The 17,871-nt window shown below is 42.6% G+C and overlaps 1 protein-coding gene across 2 annotated transcripts; it reads right to left on the minus strand.

Moving 5' to 3' along the window:
* Positions 1–56: 56 nt before the first annotated feature.
* LOC115571616 (uncharacterized) lies at positions 57–17,300 on the minus strand. Of its 2 annotated transcripts, XM_030401095.1 has the most exons (13): positions 16,497–17,300; positions 15,819–16,389; positions 13,351–14,209; positions 13,032–13,212; positions 11,158–11,297; positions 9,114–9,679; positions 7,843–8,116; positions 7,552–7,747; positions 5,573–5,757; positions 5,306–5,401; positions 4,656–4,820; positions 3,445–3,538; positions 57–2,951 (listed from the first exon to the last, which is right to left on the minus strand). In XM_030401095.1, the coding sequence occupies exons 3-13, from the start codon at positions 14,171–14,173 to the stop codon at positions 2,888–2,890; spliced, it is 2,784 nt and encodes a 927-aa protein (XP_030256955.1). In that variant the 5' UTR covers positions 14,174–14,209; positions 15,819–16,389; positions 16,497–17,300; the 3' UTR covers positions 57–2,887. The 2 variants fall into 2 exon arrangements, with proteins under 2 accessions (XP_030256955.1, XP_030256954.1); XM_030401094.1 differs by lacking the exon at positions 15,819–16,389 and having other exon boundaries at positions 16,497–17,294.
* Positions 17,301–17,871: the final 571 nt, after the last annotated feature.

Raw genomic sequence — 17,871 nt, forward strand, 5'->3', positions numbered from 1 at the left:
ATCTGAATGCAGAGCGACAGAACAACAGGCCAAGAAACAACTGTGAAACTTAAATGGACATTCTGGGATGTATTTTATTTCAAACCTGCTGCTACATGTGCATGACGCTGGAAGGAAAACAGGGATGTACAAAGTGGAAGGCAAACACCAGAAAGAGAGCCTTTTAATTACAATCTAGCGATGCAGATGATACAACTTTTTCTTTGCCAATGTTTTCTGTGACATCTTAACCTGTAGACCAAAAATATTTGATGTTAACATCACATTTTATTCAATAGTCCACACACTTGCATGTCAATATATTGTTGTTTTAAACTTTCTACATGTACCGTTTCACACAAAACCTTAAAATATAAACGTTTACAATAAAATACATTTTTTTGAACATCACATCATTTCAAGAGAGGGAAACACCATCTTTTCTCACTTTAAAAAGGTGTAATTTGTAGAAATTGGCCAGAATTCTAAGGTAGATCCAAAACTGTACATTGCTGCTCACTGAAAAGGACTTTAACTTCCTGTTGTTAGCAAGTAGCGTGGGTAGCAGTGGAGCTAAGTAGCTCCATTAGCTGACTGGAGTCCAGCCACCTTGGGTGACTCATGGGCAATGGAGCACAGTCAACTGGCTCCAAATGAACACAACTGGACACCAGACTTGGACTGAACAGCCTCTAAGCCACAGGTACCCGTTTAAATACTGTATGGAGACGATTTACAGCAGCTCCAATCAGGACTATGATCATCATCAGCAGCGTGCTAATACAGCACATCAAGCTGAGTAACAACAAACCAATCAATAAAAGAGAGGAACTTGAATTTCAGACGGTATACAGTTTTTCTGTTTTGTAAAAAAAACAGATAGAAAAATATATTCTTCCTTGAGATTTTGTGAGTTTATGGCGAACTTGGTGCTTTTGCATTTCCTGTTGGGGCTATCAGATAATCACCTCTTGTAGTACACAGTACACAGACATTGTTGACATAACGCTTACACTGTTGTTTTTTCACATTGGGTTGATTATGTTTATCTGTAATTTTTTTAATGTTGTTAAAAGGCCATATCTTACAAATTGCACCTTAAAAAGCTCATAACAGACCTAAATTTACATGACTTTTCTGGGCTTTCATCCAAATAGGTGGACTTGTTGTAAAACAAAACTGATTTTATATGGTTAACTTTTGCTTTACAAATGGGTACTGAAGCAACAAACTGTAACTTCCTTGAGAAAGATATGTTTTTTTTTCCTTCAAATACTGACTCTTTGGATTGGCCAATCCAAGCTGCTAACCCAAGGTGTCAATTTTTCAAGGAAGTTACATTTTGTTGTTTAATAAATGTCACTGAAGAAAAAGAATCTTCTTACCAAGGTAATCAAAGCATAAGAAACAAAAAAAAATACTTCTGTGCACCACAGCAGCTGAGTAAGGCAACATTACAAGGCAAGCGGCACATTTACTATATTATACAGTATATCCACACTTATGATTTATTCCATGGCTATCTGTAGGAGCAATTTGTATGATTATTTTCAAATTAAGCTGGAATCAAACTAACTGAACCAATCAAAATATTTCACTTTGCTCTGATTATACCTATTCACTGTAATTCTACTGTAAGACAACATTTCAACGCCCCCCACCCCGAGAATACTATCATCATATCCATAGTATTTACACTTACGGCTGCAGCAGAGATGGCTGTACATTCCCTCTAATAAATGAGGAATCAGTTGATCAAATAACACACAAGTAAAGGCACAGTGACAGTTTCTGAGCCACTAAAAAAAATACAAGTGAAACATAAAATAGCTCTGATTTTTCTGAACATGTTGCAGTCTCTCATTACACACACAGACACACACAAAACACAAATACTCATCATTCAGGATATTACTTCAACATCAGCCTCTCGCATCCCTTTTTTAAGATTTTCTAAAACAAGAAAATGTAAACAGTTTGCTTTAAGTAAGCATACGAAAGTGGTTACAGACACTCACCACAAGTTAGCTAAAGACATTCACATTTAAAAAGACAATCAAGCCCTTGAGTGAGTCTAAAATGGACTGTTACAGCACGTAGCAGGAGAAGTTCTGAAGAATAAATGGGAGCTTGATAAGTATTATCTTGGTTATAAAGTCTGTTGTTAAAACACCATAATACCAGCTGAGAATGTCATTAAATAGATGGAGCTTCCTGCACAAATCAAAAGCATGATTGTTTAATTTTCAGGATTTAAAGGCTTTTTCCACAGTAACACAAACAAGTCAACAAAAATGACCATTTAGGACTCAAGTATTTTTTGTAAAATCCTCCTTTTTATCTTCCTTTTCCTTTTAAAGTAGTAACCAGCACTGTTCACAGGCAAAGGTGACCTCTACAAAAATATGCTATTATCTGTATGTTTTTCAATTCAACACATGTTTTGCCTGATTCGATGTCTTAAAGTGAAACTCTCTCATTTTGAACGGGAGTGCATGGGGCATGACATGCTAGCGTGTCATGCCCCTAGCTCTCCCGTTCAAAATTAACGTGACCAAAACCGAAACTACGGTAAATCTTAAAAGTGCCTCTTTCGTCATAATTATGCTTTTACACGAAGGTTTGACGCATATTCAATCCCAAATAAAGCCTCGGTTGCTTTTTGGCGAGAGTTTCGCTTTAAGCGTCATGACCGTAGATACAGACAACAACGATTCATTTAATCAATGATTTCTCATTGACACAGAGAAGGACACTTGTGGTGGCATTCATCTTAAAACAATCAGACAATCAGTTACGTACGTACAGGTCGAATAACCTTTGATTACCCCAGTCTCACACTCTCTCTGCTGAAGCCCCCCCGACACTCTTCAGAGCACATCCAGATGCAAATGATTCAAAGCCTGGATTATAGATCTGAAAGTCCCTCTGCATGTTCACTCAGCTCCATGGTGTAATAATCCATAGGACGCCTAAAATAGAGACAGCAATGTTAACACAATCAAGCCTTGACAGCATCTACTCATTGCAATCAGTTTCCAGTAACTTTTGTTAAAAGTGTTCCAGGAGTGATTGACAGAGAACATTTTTTCCCGCTCTGCCCTCAATCTTAGTTATCTATGTCTATATATATATAAAATATACAAAAGAAAAAAGGCACTATGATTGTGACTTCTCTTGATATAAGCAAAGCCTTCTTTGAAAACAAGGAAAGATATGAAGGCAATGATGTATATGAACAAGAAACAACCTTGAGTGAGAGACGCCCAACAATGGCGCCAAATAAGCATTACTCCCTCTGCAGTGTGCACATCTAGCTGAAGTATGCTATTCACAACACTTAATCACTATGCAATTGAAAGAGGCATTACAAGTCAAATGGTTAGACTAAACACTCTGGGCTTTGTGAAGGTTGCAGCAACCCAGCACAACCAGCTGAAGAGCGAGAGATAAGAACACCCTTACCTTCTTCTGTAGAAATATGTGAAAAGGGCTGCTCCTAGTCCGAGCAGCAGGAGCACTGCGACTATCAGCCCTATCTGTAGCCCCAGGGCAGACGCTGGAGAGAAAAATACAAACTCACTTCAGAATAAATGAATATGTATACTTTATGGCAGTAACCTGCAACAGATTGTTAGTATATTTTAGTCCATCTATTGTTTAATTCATACTGAAACGCCATGTAACAACGGTTGATATAATAGAATGGATGTAGAGGTCATTACAGAATGTAAACATAATCAATGGCTGTTGTCAAAATGTTGTAAAAACAGGGCTTTGCTTTCATGAAATTCTTAGGGAGTATTACTTTAAAACAACCTTATGTAGAAATTGGCAGTTAGTGAAAGTCAGAGTGGCTGAGACCGAAACGCCATTCTCCCTGTTACAAGACACTTTACCATCAGAAAGATTATGAAACTGAACATAACAGCAGGTAAAAATAAAAGGAATAGAAAGGCTTAATAAAAAGGGTTAATGAAGGCCTAGCTGCAGTTTTCTTTCGTGTCCCATCATTATATCTTATCAAGAGATCTTTTTATGTCCCTCTTTAGAAGTTAGGGTTGTGTTCGGAGTCGGAACTGCTGCGGACATGAAAGTGCTTTCAATTTATTGTAATTGCAGCCTATGAATCAAGAGCCATATATATGGAACCATTCTTTAATGCTTAAAAGGCGAGGAATGACTGCTGGCGGAAATGTTTTTTATATAAACATTTTAGATATAGTCTCTGTGATAGGAATAATGCATGGACCTTGATAAGTAAAAGGGACAGCATGTTATATATGAATGACTACAATTCAAAAAACGTTGTATTATGTGGAACACACTGTACAGTATAGGCTGACAGCCTGATGTTTCATTTGACGATAAAGTCCCCTCCCCATGTCTGAAGTGGAAGATGCTTGCGATAATTCGGTCTCTCGTTTGTTGCCATGACAGTGTGTCTACATGTATACAGACTTTTTTTTTTTTTTCAGACTTTCACAGATACATTTGACTCATTGCCGGGACTTGCCCAGGTTTATGCAGTGTGTTTTGAGAAGGTTGAACGGGCTGGATTTTCAAAGCAGACTACACATTGCTCATGTATTGATTCAGCTGATGGGCGCCCGTTTGACTTTTTGAAGTGAAGATGTTGTGTAGGCTTTGTTCAGCTGGGAGAGCTGGTGGCTTACCTGCGCTCGTGTAACGGTCTGTGGATGGAGCGGAGCAGACGTCTCCCTGAGCAGATGAAGGATTCATGTGTGACGTCTGGATAATGAGGGCCTTCTGATGGTCCGACAGCGCCTGAATGTTCCCCCACACTCGCAGCCACCCGGACACACAGGAAAAGTTGGCTCCTTGAACACACACAGAGAAATGTTTCACTAGCTGCATATGAAAGGGGTCCAGGTGCTGACGTAACCTGAAAGGTATTTACACTGTGTGTACAGGAAACAAGAGATGGTACTAATCCTAGTGATTATCCTTTGAGAGAATTATCTTCCAGAAGCGGGAGTACTTGAAGGTGGTTGTTGAAGCATTTTTTGCAGCTGCAGAGTGCAGCTCATCTCATCGAAATTGCTTCAAGCTTTTACATTTGCGCCGCTTTCAAAAGTCAAGTGCACTTTCTCGCACCCCTTCCGTCACTCTTGGTGAAAATACCGCCCTACAACAGATATTTATTGCTACTCTCTGTGTCGATTGTAAAGAGTCAAGTAATCTTTTCTTTCTTTTTCACTGACTTTTTTGGAAGAATGTATCATTTTTCAAGGCTCATGGATGACTCATCCATTGTCTTACATCAAAATGTGGTTTCAGTTCAGACTGAGAGAAAGTGCCTCACCTTGGAGGTACAAGGCAGAGATGCCACAGTGACACTTCTGCTCCAGGTAGTCGGCCACCTCGGCAACCCTCTTTCCCTTGATGAGACTGCTACAGTCTGGGACAAACAGAGAAGAAGATGTCAGTTTCTTTTTGAGTCGTAGGTCAGACCATTTTCTATTTTATTTACTGTATATAAGCCAAACTCACAAATCAAATGTGTGTGTCCTTTGAGCATAATTAAATCAGCTTGCATACATTTCAGTTTTCTCAAGTTGTGATCCCTCACCTCCTGACTGCTCCTGCCAATCACTGGAGAGCGGTCCGAGGCACATGTCAATGTGACTTGAGAAGGCGGAGCTTGGACATAGGTTCATGTTGTGAGGTGTGGGAGAGGAACTCGTCCAGGAAGAGGGGCTCCTCACCTCGCAGCATGAACACCGGCTGAGCGAAACAGGACCGTCTTCCACTGATCTGCAAGACGTGTATGTATACGCATACAGAATATACATTTAGTAATAATAATGATAAAAAAGTCTTTACGAGCAAGTCTGCCCATAATGACATGGGGCAAAACAGAGTTAGAATTGTATTTGCAAACCAAATTGTTTTGGAAAATGGTGTATTTATCAACATTTACATGGTTGTAGTTACAGTTATGTTCTTCTAAAACAGGTTTACACTGATTCCTTTAGAGGAGACCTTTTGTACTTTTTCCTTCTTATCCCTCAGTGTGTTATAAAGGCTAATTTGCATGTGAAAGATCTTGAAAGTTAAAAAGCCCAGAGTCTGCTCCTGAAACACCTCGTCAGTTGTCTCGCCTCTAATTCTGTGACTCACATTACGTCACCATCTCACATATTTGCATTAATTATGCCTAGCAGCTACTTTGACACGTAATAATTATTTTAGCAAAGCTGCCCCGTCTTGTTTGGGGTTGCTGGCTCAGGCATGTGTGAGCAAACCAATCAGAGCAGGCTGGGTATTCAGGAGGACTTAAGAGACAGTAGCTTAAACAGAGCGTTTCGGACAGAGGGGGAGAGAGGCAGCACTGAGCAGTATGAGAAAACTGATGTTTATTCCGAGCATTAAAGCATGTAAACCTATTCTAGTAGTAACTGAAAAAATATCATTCAGAACCAGATGAGGATAATATGCCTGCCTCTGAACTGCATAAAGCATTTTTTAAATTGGAGCCTTTATTACAAATGTAATCTGACCATAAATAACTCGTCTCATGTACCTAGTTGTTAAGTAAGTCTCGGACAAAGTTCACATGAAACAGATGAGCTATTTTTATTAGATAATTACAGGAGAGCCAACCAAACAGTATCTATAATAATAACAATAATAATAATAATAATAATAATAATAATAATAATAATAATAATAATGTATCATATTAAAAAAAATAGTGATCCTACACAGGAACCTTTTTGCTGCAGAGGTATTGTGAATCAAATATAAACTGCATAGTTTAAGCATTTATAAGAATCATTTGAATTGGTACAAAAATGATAAAAAATAAAATGTGCACTTCAGGGTCTTGGGTCTTGATCATAATGACCACAATCTACGAAAAAAACAATTTAATTAAACAGCAGAAACTAAGTGTTTGATTAATGGTTAATTAGATCTGACCCAGATGTTGTATGTAGACTATCATGTTCTCAGTGTGAAGGGTTTACGTGGCTGTGGCGACCCCTACGTGGAGAAAAGAAGAAGGGTCATTGTGATTTTATCTGTGCGGAAAGTTTGCATTGACAAAGCAGAAAGGATGGAATATTGGTACTGCGGTAAAGCCTTCACTGAGCCAATCACTGTCAGAAATCCAGGGTTTCCCTCAGGAAACTGGTTAGCGTAGCTGTTTGTGAGTGATTGAACTGTTTACCCTGCACATTTTCCATCTGAAAAAAAAAAACCAAACGAACAAAAAAAACAACAACCCCCTGACACTTATTCAAGCTGCTTCAGCTAATTAACAAGACGCACAAGTGCAATGAGTAAGCTTAATTTATCACTGCCATCTGCTGAGTTGAGTCTGACAGATCCCGACTCATTAAATATGTGGCATTTGCTGCGTGGGTATTACTTTTCGGATGGCTCTGTGACATCGGCCCAATTTAAATAACAAGATGAAAGTGTTAACATGATATATCAAGCAGTCAGACTAATATCCATAATTGGGTTTAAGATTTATTCTTAGTGTAAAAGTTAAAACATGTAAATCTCCTCAGTGATTCATGCTGTTGGGTGTAAGGTGTTTACCTGAGAGCTGGAATCACTTGTCTCCCTCTGGTGGTGGACAGAGAGGACAGCAGCTGCTGGTTTTCACTGAACACAAGCACATCTCTGAGACTGGAGTTGGTCAGTGCGGTGCCAGCTCTGCAGACACTGAACAGGTCATAACACAGGACTACCGCCCCTCGCACCGGCACCGCGGAGCCCTCCGGGAAAGTCTGATCTATGCATGGGAGAGAAAGGGTAAAAGAGTACAGTGAGAGGCAGTGGGAGTGGGCGCAAAACAAGGAATGCGAGAAGCATCCGTACTGTCCTCACCTGCTCCAGTGACATTTCCAACGATGTAAAATCCGTCCTGGTCAATGGATCCAGTCAAAGGGAGGGCGATGACGGTGCCACTGTGCACCTGGTCAAACACGGTGAGCACCAAGCCCAGCAGGGCTGTCATGGGGGGGCCATGCAGCTCTACAAAAGCCCTCTGCTGGCTGTGATTGGTCCAATAGCCACTAGCCACCTCGCTGATGACCACACCCTCCGGGGCTGGAGGGGGGCGGGGGCATTCGTTCTCCTTCAGAGGCGTGGGTGGAGCCACCTGTGGCAAAAGATGGGTTTCATACATTTATCATACAGCTTACTTCTAACATAGTCTGACCCACCAGATGTGGACTGTTGGCCTATCATTGAGCTCCCTTTTAAGGTGGCATCCCCTCGTCCGTCAGCAATCTGCGCGTTACCGCTTTCAAAATCCCGGCTTCTGCATGAACTAGCAACCTATACACTGAAAATGGCAAGTGACTCAGCACTGACCTGAGCAAACTAAAAGCGGTTACCCTGTCTTTTGTGGAGTTTTGGCCACTTTAATCCTAGGATTCACCGCTCCACGAAGCAAAACAAATCCCCCCCCCCCCCCGACAGTACGTTGCAGGGAGGGGCTCAATCGCTGCATCATGTGTTTAGTTTTTGACGACTGTGATTGGTTAAAATCAATCACAATCAACCTAACAGACCTTTCTCCAGCGTTTACACAGTTGGCTAGGCGAGACCAGCTGAAACATTGTTCAACATTTTTGCTGTCACTTCCCGGACTCTCTGCTGGTTGCCATGCAGCCCTATGCTGACAACAAGGAAGTTACTGCGCTTGAACATAAATAAAACAACACTTTGAACACTACGGTTTGTGTTCAGAGTACACAATTTAGGTATGATCTGTTAATTGGTGCCCCTAAGAACATGCTAGTAATGGATTTTGTTGATGGTTTCCCTTAGTTTTCAGTCTTTTTGCTAAGCTAAGCCAATTAGCTGCTGGCTGTAGTTTAATATTTAGCATACAGAAATGAGAGTGGATTTATATTATCATCTGCCTATCAGCAAGAAATGAATAAGCACATTTGGTAAACTAATGGTAAACTATCCCAAATGGTAAACTATCCCTTTAATTACTTTTAGTCTTTCTTATTAAAGTTTGAATAAGAATTCTGTTGTGTTTCTGTGTTTTGTGAAAGCAGAGAGAACCAGGTACCACCGTTAGCTAATGAAGCACATGCTCATGATTTTAGTTTCAGCATGAACCCTTGGCTCTTCGTACTCACTGTGAAAGCAGACAGGTCATAAGGATAAAAGCCTCTACAGCGGCTGAGGGCTTCATCACCAGGCAGCACCTCTGGATCCTCCAGCAGAGGCAGCTGTCCAGGGGTCAAAGCTTTACTCAGTTCCTGCGCCTCCTTATCGGACCCTCTCTGTCGATACACGACGGCATCCAGCAGGCCTTTTGTGGGGATCCCTCTTTGACTGGCTGATGGTGGCCCAAAAGGGCTGCGATAGAGCGCCACAGCGTCCGGTCCGTTCTGGATGGTGTTAGGGGGCAGGCGGAGTGAGGGAGCTGGCACCAACCTGTCGCTGCCCAGCAGGAAGTAGCCCTTGGAGGTGGTGAAGTGTCCACTCAGGCTGATCTCCCTGTAGGGTCTGTTGTTGTGCGCACTGAAGAGTAGGATCCAGATGCCCTGCAGGGAGACGCGGCGTCCCGATGGATGCAAAAGCTCGATGTACTCTCCATCCTCAGCTGCACCAGGTGTGTCCGTGTTCAGCTCATTGATCAGGAAGTCACTGTTCCCCCAGGGTGGGAGGTGAGGCGGCGAATCTGTACCCCCTGGAATAACTAAAGCATAAAGTGAGATATCAATAAGCTGCTTTTAAAGAAACAGTTCCACTTTTTCACTTTGGCTTTTCTATGTATTTAATAAACAACACAACAGTCAAGTTTTGGGCTGGAAAATGTACTCAGTAATGTTATGGGAAAGGTCTGTAAAAATGCCGGCACTGCTCGACAAAGTCCAGAGAGGCAAGAAACGAGCATCAATGAGCACAGAAGTCGTTGACAACATACTGCTGCCAGCTCCGCTTCCTGCTGCAGTTCCCTCCACCTCCGCAACCTCCTACGTATGGGACTGAAGCACCCGTATTGTTGACTCCTTCAAAGAGCAGATTCTTTCTCACAAAATTCCTACTCATTTGATGTGTCTCTGATTGAAGTGCTGTTGAAGTTCAGCCATCACAACACAAGTTTCATGCAGTTGTAGAAGTTTATAACAGTGGATTTACTTCCATTTTATTAGACTGAAAAACATATAAAAAGACACATTTCTCGGACTCGTTCAGTATTAAAAGCCCTTGATGACCAACAATTGTGTGTGTGTGTGTGTGTGTGTGAGTGTGTGTGTAACTATCAATATATTGACACATAACCATACACCCGTACCAGCCATGATTTCTCAGACTCTCTTCTCTCCGACAGCAAGTTGAAATTGATGCAGCACTTCAGTGCCCACGTAGGCGCGCCTCCACCCACTCCTCTGACTGTGGTTAGAAGTTCATTTACTTAGAGGCAGCTGTTCTTAACATGGCCTAAACTAATGGCAGAAGGTTTTCACTTTGTACTACCACTCTGTCTGCCAAAGGCTCCCTCTCCGCAATCTTGGTTCGAGCTGAACTAAACATGCCACAGCCTGATTGAGCGAGGGTGCAGCAGAACAATCTTATTATCGCGATTATCTTGTTTTCACAATCATTCGAAGCCAAAGTACCCTCACCAAACTCTTGGTTCTTTAATTGGGTTTTAATTTAATTGGTCCACTGGTCCTCAGGTGGTTAACGCTAAAATCCATGACTTCCCTGAGGTCAGAGCACCGTGAGCATTTAAGGATGTCGATTCGGAGCAGCCGAATTACGAATCTCTTCATGAGTCATTCTAATTTTCTAACAGCCACACATTATCTCACTCTCTCACATTATTTAGTCACGGGCATGACTTGATGATCTTGTTCCCACGCGTCATTAAGTCGTGGGCACGCATTATTTGTTTTTTTCACAAATCTCATCTGCTCTCCTAACCGTCCATGTCTAATGGAAAGCATCAATTTACAAGCTGCAGGGAGAAAGCAACAAGATGTTTTTGCCGTCAAATATATTTTGCAACAACTAGCTTGACAAAAGTTGTGCCTGGCTGAAAAAAAAAACGGGAATGAAATCCACTTCTCTTCAGAGTTGACTGCATCTCATAACCTGCAAATCTTATTAACGTTGAGCATCTTGTATATAAATCCAAGAGTCATGAGGCTCGTTCAGCCAGACACTCACCAATACTGTGAGGGCAGATCTTTGGCCAGGGGCACTGGTTGGGCTGTCCAGGAGTTTGCGGGGCCTCCCAGAAGACACTGGGATCTCTTTTCCAGTCGGCCACACCACAGCGACTCAGATCGAAGCCTCCCTCCCTCAAACTGACAATGAAATCATTGAGAAAACATAAAATATGTTTTTCAGAGGTTCAAAGTGGAGTTTGCTCTAAAAAGTCAATAAAACAGATGGATAAGGCATCATAGATATTAATGTGTTATGGCTGTTCTCGTTGCTGTATGTTTTTAACTATTGTGTTGTAGTTTCCATTACGGGTTATTGTTTGTGTGTAGGCATGCAATTTTTGGGGTTGTTTTATTCGTTGTTGTTTCATTAATTGATCTTTTGATTTGTACTTGTTGTGCTTGGTATTTTAATCAGGACCCCAAGAAGACGAGCAACCGCTTTGTGCAATCTAAGGTGTATCCTGTATTAAGGATCCATAGAATTATCCCTTATTATGAAGTGTTGTACTACGGCAATTGGTTAGTGTGACACATTCATATTTTCTTTTTTTTGCATTATGCTATCCAATAATTAAGCATTAACAAACAAAGAAAACTAATTGTATTGATACATTTGTCTTTTGCTGACTGAGGTTTGCAATCACCTGACTTTTCTGCGAGCACCACATGCAGTTTGGCATTTTTAGCTTTTAAATGCCATGACATTTGGTGATCAGACAGCGAATTGTCTAATGAATTAGCAAATGATAGCATGCTTACATTCAAAACTATGGCAGTGAGCATGGTCGACATTAAGGCCCAATCCCAGTGTCCCACCCTGAACCCTCACGGACTTAGCTGACGTCCTCTGGTCAGTGTTTCAGTGAGAGAGTCTGCAAAGGGCCGATATGGTATAATAGGAATCGGAGAACAGCTTGTGACATTTAACTTTACCTTGTGGGGTTTGGACTTTTTATTTCACATCGATATAGCCTTTGGATAAAAAAAAACACCGGGAGTAACTGCGTACAGAAACATATTCAGTCAGAGGCTTCAGGGACGGATCTCCACATTGTTTCAAAAGCTTATATATTCTTTCTTTGTTGTTTGTCAAATTGTGTTTGTGATTTAAGTAGAAGATCAGTTCTATGAGAAAATGTCAGAACTAATGTAGTGCTTTAAAAGAAATTCCTTTGCGAATCAATAAATGTTGCATATAGAGTAATGAAAAATGAAAGCAGCCGGATCATCACCGTTTTTCAAGGCGTTTCCGGGGCGTCTCCTGGTAACCCATGGTTACCCTGTTTTAAATGTTACAACTGTGGGTAATTCCCTGAGGCAAAGTCTGCTGGAAACTGTGAGTGTGGACAATGGTACCGAAGACAAACCCGCTATTCTTCAGCACTGTGGCATTGTCACTACTGTGAGCATGTTAGCATACCGAATTTAGCATTTTGCTCAAGTGAGTACAGCCTCGCGCGACTGCAAACCCTTAATCTTGTTGTATAATGTTCAACTTTGAATCACAGGGGTGTTAATTAAACTCTCTGGTTAAATGTGAGTGTTGCCGTACAAATACTTGTTGAAGTTTCTTTCGGTCAGTGTGAGTCAGCGAAAGCCTTACTGTGACCACTCTCTTACAGCGATGACACATGCCAAACAGAAAGAAATGTACCAGCAAAGAGGAACCGTGGCCATCAGTTGACCACTCTCCCCACCGAGAGAAACACATTTAACAGAACATGTTTCACAACACTTGAAACACATGATGAGCTCCACCACACTGGTATTCATGCTGTCCACCTCTTATATGTACTGCAGTCAAATAGGGCTGGTTTTACTGTTTGAATTAAAGCAGTGGGAAACTCTACAGTGTCCATTATAGGGCCTTGCCTGTTGCTGAGTTGGTAGGGCAGTCTGCCTGGGATGAGAGTCTCTGTGAGGTTGGCACTAGGCTTGTTTCCGGGTCCGGCGAACACAAATGCATCTTCAGGCTGTATCTGGCTCAGAGGGCTGCCCACGGGGAAGTCTGAGGCTGTGCCATTGTAAACAGCCACTGCCCCGGACTCGTCTCCTGAGAAGAAACAGTAACAGGAACCTTGGATTCACACTAAACGAAAATGAAGGAATGAATGAAAACTGACCAAAACATAGAGCCTTGTGCCGCTTCCACATGTGAAACTTGAATGACCGAAAACCTGAGCACACTGACCTTTCATGTAGCTTTTCTCAATGGTCACGGAGATCAACCCATTCCTCGAGGTGGTCACACCCACGTCCACACTCACACTGACCCGGTCAGTTTTCCCGTTCAACACCACCAGCACCAGAGGACCAGCAGGTGAAGCCACTGTTAGCTCCACAAACCCGTCCACCTGGCCTCCCCCCAGCTTCAGCTCATTGATGAAAGGAATGATTGCTGGGAGAGTGGGTGGGGTGCAGTTATTCCTCTGACCCGGGGATGGCGAGGACACCTGAAAGCCCCAGTGATCTTCAGACAGCAGGCACCTCTCAATTGACTCGTCCCCCTCGAGTGCCGATTCATCCTCGACGAAGGCTCGTTCCCCGGGCGTCAAAGTTTCGGCAAGGAACTCTGCGCCACCAGTGCGGCGGGTCATGTACACGACGGCGTCCACCAGCCCATGAGCAGTGACGTTCATCTTCTCACTGTAGCGAGCAGCAGATGTGTGGTAGAGAACGATGGCGTCCGGGCCGTTCTGGACCGTGTTGGGAGGCAGGAGGATAGACGGTTTGGGCAGCATGTCCACCGAGCCCACCAGGAAGAATCCTCTGTCATCAGTGCTCATGCCTTTGAGGTCCAGCACCTTGTAGGCAATATTTCCATTCCCGTTATAGAACACAAGGGTGTAGCCATCCAGGGAAGCCCGTTGTCCACTGGTGTGATACAGCTCTACAAACTCAGTGGTGTCCAGCCGCGGGTTGTCGGCGTTGATCTCGCTGATGATGAGGCAGGGGTCACCGCTGACCACTGCCACCAGGCAGAGACAGGCCACAGAGGCCAAACTGACCGCCATGATTTACAGCTTCTCCAAAAGACCTGCACAGGGGAGCTCCAGGAGAAGAAAAGACAACCAGTTGGATTTCTCAATAAAATAAATGAAGACCAACGTATCGGTTTGGCAATAGTATCAGGGTATATCAGTATCAGTGTACAGCAAATATTCCCTGATGTAAAAACTGTTTTAACTATAAAAAACACATTTGAAGTATCACTGCAAAAATGTGCGTATATTGGCCGATATATCAGTATCAGAATTTTACACCTCCTTATACTGGTATCTGCATCAGCCCCCCAAAATCAAGTGTCAGTCAGGCTCTACATAAAAGAACTGAATGAAAGTCAAAGGTGCAGCACGTGGCAATTTTAGTTGAAAACGTTTAAAAATGCATCAAAAACATCAACAGAATTTTGAGTTATAACAATTTTGACGTTATGGAATCCGTTGATGCTATTGTGTTGCAGAGACAGGCCATCCACTTAAGTTAGCATGCTAATGAGCTAGCCAGCCAGACCGGGCCTAAAGTTTCCTGGCTCGCAGCGTAAACACCAAAACTCCCCCTGTGCTCTGAGCTCACAGTCCGCTAGCTGCACTGCTAACTGAGCTAAATAGCCAACAGGAGCTACACTAAGCAGCAGTTAGCTGTGACTCTAGTGATACTCTGCCTCCTACTTATTTTGAGTATGAATTTGACTTTAAAGGCATATTATGAGAGACGTGTTGGTTTATGTTTGTGAATTCTGATTCAGTGTGGTCAAACACAGACACTCAAGATGTGCCGCTGGAACCGTGTCGCTAACAAAACCTTTCTATTCCTCTGGTACGCAGCGGCTGGCATGCGATTCTATGTTGTGTATAAATTTTTCTATAATCTTGTACTTTTCAACACAAGGTGCAGAGATGCAATGCTTTTTTACATATGACAGCACCCCGCTGTTTTGCTCAAGACATGCATTTCAGGGCCATTTTTGAGGCTGCCGCACCTGTAGCAACAACTGTGATTACAGCCTGAATCTAACCACCTAGGAATCAGACTCAACAGACATCTGTCATTCTCTAGAATCGCTGAAACCCAAAAACGCCTATTGACGACCTATAACTGCTTGTTATTTGCGGGGTCATGGCTGCGCAGTAGACGAGGGGCGGGGTACACCCTGGGCCTGGACAGGTCACCAGTTCATCGCAGGGCAGAAATATAGAGACAGACAACAAATCACACTCATATTTACACCCACTGGCAATTTAGAGCTGCCAATTAACTTGTGGGAGGCAGCTGGAGCACACGGATGCAGCCCACGCAGACATGGGGGGGAACATGCAAACTGCAACAAAGACACACTCCAGGTGGTGGATCCAAAGCTTCTTTTAAGGCAGCAGTGCTCCACTGTGCCACGCTGTCCCACACACAGCAATATAATAAGACAATACACTCAGAGGGCATGGCACCGCCACACACTTCTGTCAGGTCATAAGTGATGTCTGACAGGGATTTTAACTGTGTGAGTCTACACATTGTTTAGCAGGAAGATCCTACACAATACAGCTTTAATCCTGTGTCTGTACCTCACTTAGAAGGCGACACAAGATCTGAGCCAGCACAAAAAAGAAATAAAGGGCCGGCCACTGTATGTGCAGCGTGCCCACAGTACTGTAATCAAACCTTTTGTTTACAACTTGCAGGGCAGACTCCCAACGGGCAGAAAGCCTCATCACAACACCATGAATGAGTCTTCTATGAGGCTATTTTCTGTGCGTGGTGACACTGGGGAGGCACGTCTTCTGCATGAGTCACGAAAACGTTGCGAAACACACTGACTGGCACCCAGATGGAAAAGTTTGCAATGAGAAAAAAAAAACCCGGGGTGAAAAATCGCCGGAGCCTTTATGAATCAAAACAGGACAAAGTGGACAGAAACAAAATGTGAAATTTCAAACAGCAGCTGGGTCATTTTGTCGGAGCTCAAGTTGAACACATGAAGCGATCATCCCTAAATCACCCCCCCTCCCCTTCCAGAAAAATGGTCCCAGTTTTTCTTCTTAAAAAAAGATCTTGAAGATGTTAGATTAGCTCTCGGTTTAAAAAAAATAAATAAACAAACAAACAAATGCACGCTGGGACAAAAATCACAAGAAGCAGGAGTGATAGAAGGAGTCTACGGAGTTAAATCCTGGAAATTATCTCCCATCTCACGACATCTATTCCGGTCACGGTCAGGCTGCTATGCATGCATCTTTCCGTCGAGGGGGAGAAAAAAAAAGAAAAAGAAACGCTGTCAGTCTGCTTTCTATCAGTGCCACACACACACAAACACACACACACAAACGCGTCGTCACTTACTGTGTGTTTGTTGTCGGAGCTCGTCGGCCAGGTGTCGCTTGTTGCGTGCCTCGGAACCTCTGCTGCTGGATGTGAGAGCGTCCTCCCCGTCGGAAATAAATGTTGGTAAAGTTTGTTTCCTGCCCCTCCGCCGCCGCTCCCTTCATTCACAAAGCAGCACTTTCTCCCCCCGGACTGTGGGCGGTCAGACTGACTGAGGGGGATGATGCCTTGCCAGGGAAGCTCTCTCTCTCTCGCTCTCTCTCTCTCTCTCTGTCCCTCTTTCCCTTTTTTTCTTTCCACGGCTCAGTACACCATTCACACATCCACAGCTGAAGATAAAACACCAGTAAATCCGGCGACACGTAAACGCCGCTGGGCTACAAAAGGCGGGTAAGGGTGTCCCCCCCTCCCTCACTCCAATCGGCCACCATAGCTGCAAAATGTCTTTTTGTTACTGTAAAACTGTGGCAGTTTATGCGTTCAGAGCTCATATAAATGGTTCTGAGTTCATTCAAAGAAGCCTTGTAAAAGACCTGAAGGGGCCCCACTGACCCCACTCTGTGAGAAACTGGGGGGACCGGGGTCAGTGGTAACTCTTCAGTGAAGCCCAAGACCCGCCTACCGGCAGCGAGTCCGATCTGACCACATGATTAAAAAGTTTTCTTTAATGTTTTACCTTTAATTTATAGTCTGTATTCAGTTCTGGATTAGGGCCTGAGATTATGGATAAATACAAAGATAAAATAAATGACTAAATAAATAGTTTAATATGGCATTAAATGGACCCAACAGGACATCAAAAAAATAAATAAAAAATAAATAAATGCAGGCATTAATTAATTCATCAAAACTGATATTTCTGTTTTATTTGTCTTGTATTTATTCACCTCTGTGTGTGTTCCCTCATTCATTTGCTCTCCAATTTTATTCATTTTTGAATATATTTATATATAAATTCATGCATTGTGTCTGTGTTATTTTCCCACTGCATTCTCCCCTCATTCTCCCCATCTGTTTACCTCAGTATTTTCTTTTTCCATTTTTCTAAACGCATTTCTGCTTCACTATGGAAATGAGGGTGGCTGTTGTTGAAACATTGGACTTTTTTTTTCACATGGATCAACTATACATGCCTTTCTTCCAAATTAATTAAAAGTCAATCAATTAACTAAAATGGGAAGTAAATAGATGAGGGAATTGAGACTAATGTTTATTAGTACAGAAGCAAATTAAAACAGAAATGCCATTTTGTCAAATTTGATTAATTCATTTGACTACATTTAGTTTTAATATGATTTTGGTGGATTTGATAGCATATTCACTGAGTCTTTTGTTTGTTTGTTTGTTTGTTTCTATCTTTCTTTCTTTTTGATTTTGGCAGTTTGGGTCCCCC

The sequence above is a fragment of the Sparus aurata genome, chromosome 20 (assembly GCF_900880675.1).
Source record: "Sparus aurata chromosome 20, fSpaAur1.1, whole genome shotgun sequence".
Lineage (NCBI taxonomy): Eukaryota > Metazoa > Chordata > Actinopteri > Spariformes > Sparidae > Sparus > Sparus aurata.

Bases quoted from the DNA above. Each gene is read 5' to 3' on its own strand.
- LOC115571616 (XM_030401095.1), bottom strand. From the start codon at position 14,173: ATGGCGGTCAGTTTGGCCTCTGTGGCCTGTCTCTGCCTGGTGGCAGTG. The intron at 13,213-13,350 runs GTCAGTGTGCTC...GTTTCTTCTCAG, and splicing joins TGAGAAAAGCTACATGAAAG to GAGACGAGTCCGGGGCAGTG. The intron at 7,748-7,842 runs GTGAGGACAGTA...TCCCATGCATAG, and splicing joins TGGAAATGTCACTGGAGCAG to ATCAGACTTTCCCGGAGGGC.